Source organism: Centruroides vittatus, unplaced genomic scaffold, assembly GCF_030686945.1.
Source record: "Centruroides vittatus isolate TY-2023 unplaced genomic scaffold, ASM3068694v2 contig_2859, whole genome shotgun sequence".
In the NCBI taxonomy this organism is placed as follows: Eukaryota; Metazoa; Arthropoda; class Arachnida; order Scorpiones; family Buthidae; genus Centruroides; species Centruroides vittatus.
Window position 1 is genome coordinate 21,549 of NW_027121814.1, and position 5,023 is coordinate 26,571.

The window sequence follows — 5,023 nt, forward strand, 5'->3', positions numbered from 1 at the left end:
AAAAAATATATTTTAATGATATTTACAGTATTTTTCTTTTTATTAAAAAACAGACCTTATTTAAAAAAAATAGCCTTCCTATAAAACGAAAACAAGCAAGATTTGACATTCCACCTTGATATGTGTAAGGAAAACAAAAGGAAAAGTGTTTAATCACGTTAAATTAGGGTTGGTTTTGAAAGGGTGCAGTTGAGGAATACATAGGCTTCTAAGTTGCTTAAACTGTGGGCTTAACTCGTAATAATAATTTCATCTCTTAATATTTCAAATTCAAATTTATTTTTTGTCATGTTCTTGAATTTTTGCTATTGATTTTGAAATGTTCGTTAATGTGAATCTTCATAAAAAGACAAAATGAGGTCATTATGTACTAAACAAACTGTACTGTACTAAAATTGATTCATCAAAGAATAATTTTATTTTCAAATTAAAATACATTAAAAAGTTTACATCATTTTATTAGAGTTAATATTGTGTAAATTGTGATTAATATTGGCTTTTGTTCGTAGGTATTTTTGCATAATCTTTCTTATCAGTTCCTATTTCATAGGGAACAAAAAAGAATTATTTAACTACAATGATCACATTTCAGCTTTTAATATATATAATGTATTTACAAATAAAACTCACTTTCTTTGTTTCCTCGTCATCAATCTCTGCTTCTTTCATCTTATAAGCAACATTTCTGAAATTCATTACGAGTAATTTTTATTGCAAAAAAATTCTGACGATCAAATTATTTAAATGACTGAAATAATTTACATACCAACCAAGAGAAGTATTCTCATTTGAGTTATGTAAATAGTCTTATTATATTGCAGACTTTTGTTGCTTCTATTACAGAATGTACCTTAGAACATATTTCATACCAATTCAGCATTAAATTGAAAGGACTGGGTATGGCTTCATCTACATAAAAATATATAGCACATTGTCTGGTTCCAATATATTTCCATTCCATATCACCGTTATCCTGAATCATAAAAATAATAAATTAGGATAATGCTGACACAAAAAATGGAGCTTATATAAATTATATAAAATTAAATACAGCTTGTATGAATTAACACAAGCACATCAGAGTATATGACCAGCCATGATCACCAGCCAATGACCAGTCATTATGAATAAACCCGATCCGTAATGGGTTCAATTGGCATAAGTCAGAGAATCAATGAATGGTGTCCCGACTCTTAATATGCTTGATAAATTACGAAGGTTGGTAATGGCCATCTGATATTAATTTAATGTTTGTTTGATTGATTGAGATAATGCACATTTTTACATAAATTTGACGTCATTCTTTAGAATTACTCATTGTGAAACTGAAGTAATGACATCAAATTGAAGTCAAAATGTACACTATCCCAACCAATCAAATAGACCCTTAATACAAAAGATGAAAGTTCTTACCATGACTTTCTGGAAAGTATTTGTTAGAACAGCAATCAATATAATAATAAAAATTATAATCATTAGCATATGATAACTGCCAAATAATAAAGTCCTGATAGCCTGGGTAAAACTGTGGTAAATGATTCATTCGGGTGATGCTTCAGTTTCTATCCCAACTATCACATCTGCAGAATCGAGATCGATTAATCCAAACAGAGCCCAGAATAAAGTCTTCATCGAAGAAGACAGACTGTAGAATTTTCAAAATTTAGTATCTTTGCTTATTTTATTTAGATCTGTAGTGTAAATTTACTTACTAAGTGAAAGCAGCATCTTGAATTATCTCCCCATCGTTTTCTTTTCCTTCCATTCCTTTATAGTGTGAATATAAAGTAGTCATGCAAATGGCTATGGTGTTCAGCAAAATGAAAACTCCGGCCAAGAACCATGCGATATTGACTAGCATTTGTATTAAAAAGACCTAGGAAATATAATTTTGACATTTTTATCTACGTTATTTAAATAAATACCCATTCCACATTAGAAATAATCTTTCCTGATCTAAGTTTATTTACCGAGCAATTACAGTACAATCTCGACACTTCTAGACATTCAACGCTAGTCAACTGGGGTGCTGTTGCCAAGTCGTAAACAATCTTTCCACCCGTTCAAACTCCATTTCCCACTAAAGGTTGCATATTGAACCTGAGCTTGAACACTCAAGCTTGGGCATGATATTAAAGATTGTTAAGCTCTTTAAAAAAGGTATAGTATCTTATAACACAGTAAGTTCTATATAAATATAAAAATCAATCCCTGAAAATTTTCTTCCAAAAACAACTCCCACTAGGTTTAGTAGGAATCCACCAACTTGGCAAAACTGTTTATGGGCAAAAGCAGGGCGCCTGAATATTTTGATCATTAATTCAACTCGTATTTTGGTATCATTAACAGTTTATTCCACTCTATCAAATACTTTTGTGCGCCATAGAATTCATCTTACTTCCAATAATCCGGCAATCTCCTTATTCCGCTCCATATGTGTCGAACTATCAAGATTGTACTGCACTTATGAAATAAATATGTTTCGTATTATTACCTGAATGAATCCCAAATGAAAACTTTGTTGAAAATAATACAGCATTTTTCCAATAGCTAGAACTCTGGAAAATCTTATTAAAGCTTCATGTATGAGAGTGAAGTCATGCGGTGACCAAAATTGTCTAGGGACGTCTTTAGCTCCCATGTGATATATATCAATCCACGATTTAAACTAAAATATGAAGGTCGTCGTTAACATCAATTCCAATATATTGTAACTACGATAGTTTAAATATAATTTACAAATAATCTTACAAGTTCAAAATGGAAAATATTTGATACTGAAAAAGTTCGAGAATTTATATTTTTATCGTGGAAATAATAGCCCATAAGTAATTGTGTTTATTAAAACCAATCATTAAATATTTGAGTAAAAGAGATTATCTATTAATATAACCAATTTGAAGTATAACATAAAAACTCAGAGTTTCTAACTTTTAAAGTTTGCAAACTCCAAGCTATTTATTTATATCCATATAATATACATACATATATTAATATTAATGCTATTATTCTGTTAACATCTTATGATTAAGTTTAAGGCCACACTTACGTAACTCATTGTGAATGGTTGCATTAAATAACATAGGTACAAGGTTTTGTGTTTATGCTTAATTTTCATTGAAAATGGGCTTTTATTCTCGTACCTCTAATCATAAAGCAATACTTACACCATTGTTTTAATTGTTGACAGGAAAGGAGCGATTTATTGTGACACCGTCACAATGTTTGGCTGCAATTTTTAATCTCCTTTAAATTATTCAATACATGTAAAACAGTACTTAGATATAGTCCTGTAGGCTTTATAAAGATATATTTTGAAAATTAAAGACATTATAATCAGTACAGTGATGTCTTTCGATGTCACAGTTAATAAGTAAAGGATATTATATTGGGTTGAACTGAAAGTTTCAATAGCTGTGATTATTAAATTTAACACTTCATTCTTGCTGATGTGAGATATTGTTCTTTGTTTTAGAATGTTTAGTTTAAATTAAACATTACTACATTAAAAGTAAATGTTAAGTGATGTTGATTTATATTTGTTTTAATGCACATGATCATACCCACACTCAAAGACAAACATGACCAAAAAAAAAAAAAAAAAGATTTAGAAAAGTTATAAATACGTGGATAGTCCAAAAGATAGTCACGTGAAATTTTCGTAATTCATCTGAGATCGATGGAGTAAATTTGAAATTGATTTGTCCCCATACATCATACTCTTCCTGTTATCAACAAACTCCTGCCAGTCATTATCGAGAAAAACTTTTTGAATTGAAATAATGTGAATTCCGATTTGCGTTGGAAGTTCATATATAGTTAATCAGAACGTCCTGCTCCTACAATTTCTGTGTTTCGTCTTGATTTTCATGTATCTAACTCCATTCTTGAGATTAAGGAATGACAGACGAACAGATGAGTGGGAATTTATATGTCGACAATTTTTTCAAATTGCAGTCCAATTTAAATAAACAAAGAGATGCGCAACAACATTGTTAATTAATTTAAATATTCATAGTTAAATAAATTTTTATATGCACCTACATGTGTATCATATTTATATACTAAATAAGAAAACTTTCATTTTAATTTGCAGATTTTATTTTATGGTAGCACAGAAATATAACTTTGAACAAAGGTGCCTGTTATCAACGGAAAGGCTTGATTTGAATAATATTTAAAATTAATATATATCAAATATTTTAATGGATTTTTTTAACCCCTGTCAACTACATGAAACTATCATAAATCATACTATCGATAGTACGCTCTCGTGGGTTGGCTTAGGTTTTGAATTTACTCGTAATCAGCATTGGTAGGGGCGGTCAAATATGTGTAGCATGCAGGAGGAGGCGTTACAGTCCAAAACATGTCCTGGTGGCATCAACAAGAAAAAGAAATTCTACTTGCAGGTCAACATCCACCTCCCACATATTGTAGTATTTTCCATTATCAGAAATTGCTTCAATATTGTATTACAACAGCTACCGTGAGAAACTAAATTCATTCCATATTTCACTAAGAACATTAAATAAATGTTCTAAAAACTGAAACACGAGAAATAATTTCCTTGGCACAGTGCCAGGCTACAAAGTATTAATCAATCATACCATTTATCTTGGTTCCAAGGGTGGTCAGTTTAAGCAGGTCCTACTGAATTTTTATTTTCATATAAAATGTCAAATTATATATCTGCAAAGACTTCAACTAAGTATGAGTTTATTAAACATTAACTAAACACCTGGTCATAAATATGCTTTTTCCGAAATCATAAAAAGAAATTCGTTGAAATTTTATTAAAAAAATTAAAGTAATAAATGTTAAGTAAATATAAACTAAATAAACAAATTATTAATTCTTGCTGTATTCATTAACATTAAGATAATTAAAGAAGCAGGAGGCCCAGATTAACTATATACAGGATTCTACTCAAATTTTTGTTTTAAATTCCATATTCCCTGACCAACTTTGTACAAATTCTCCAACAGTACCAGCACATTGACAAAATAAAACAGTATATGAC

The 5,023-nt window shown here is 29.8% G+C and overlaps 1 protein-coding gene across 1 annotated transcript; it reads right to left on the reverse strand.

The window, feature by feature from the left end:
• Positions 1-395: 395 nt before the first annotated feature.
• LOC136972225 (short transient receptor potential channel 4-like) lies at positions 396-2,666 on the reverse strand. Its single transcript, XM_067266781.1, has 6 exons — positions 2,495-2,666; positions 1,713-1,876; positions 1,414-1,645; positions 767-973; positions 631-685; positions 396-539 (listed from the first exon to the last, which is right to left on the reverse strand). Exons 1-3 carry the CDS (start codon positions 2,639-2,641, stop codon positions 1,540-1,542), a joined length of 417 nt encoding a protein of 138 aa, XP_067122882.1. The 5' UTR covers positions 2,642-2,666; the 3' UTR covers positions 396-539; positions 631-685; positions 767-973; positions 1,414-1,539.
• Positions 2,667-5,023: the final 2,357 nt, after the last annotated feature.

Coding starts and splice junctions, on each gene's coding strand:
- LOC136972225 (XM_067266781.1), bottom strand. CDS start 2,641: ATGGGAGCTAAAGACGTCCCTAGACAATTTTGGTCACCGCATGACTTC. Junction 1,877..2,494: donor TTCATTTGGGATTCATTCAG/GTAATAATACGA, acceptor TATATTTCCTAG/GTCTTTTTAATACAAATGCT. Junction 1,646..1,712: donor CAAGATGCTGCTTTCACTTA/GTAAGTAAATTT, acceptor AAAATTCTACAG/TCTGTCTTCTTCGATGAAGA.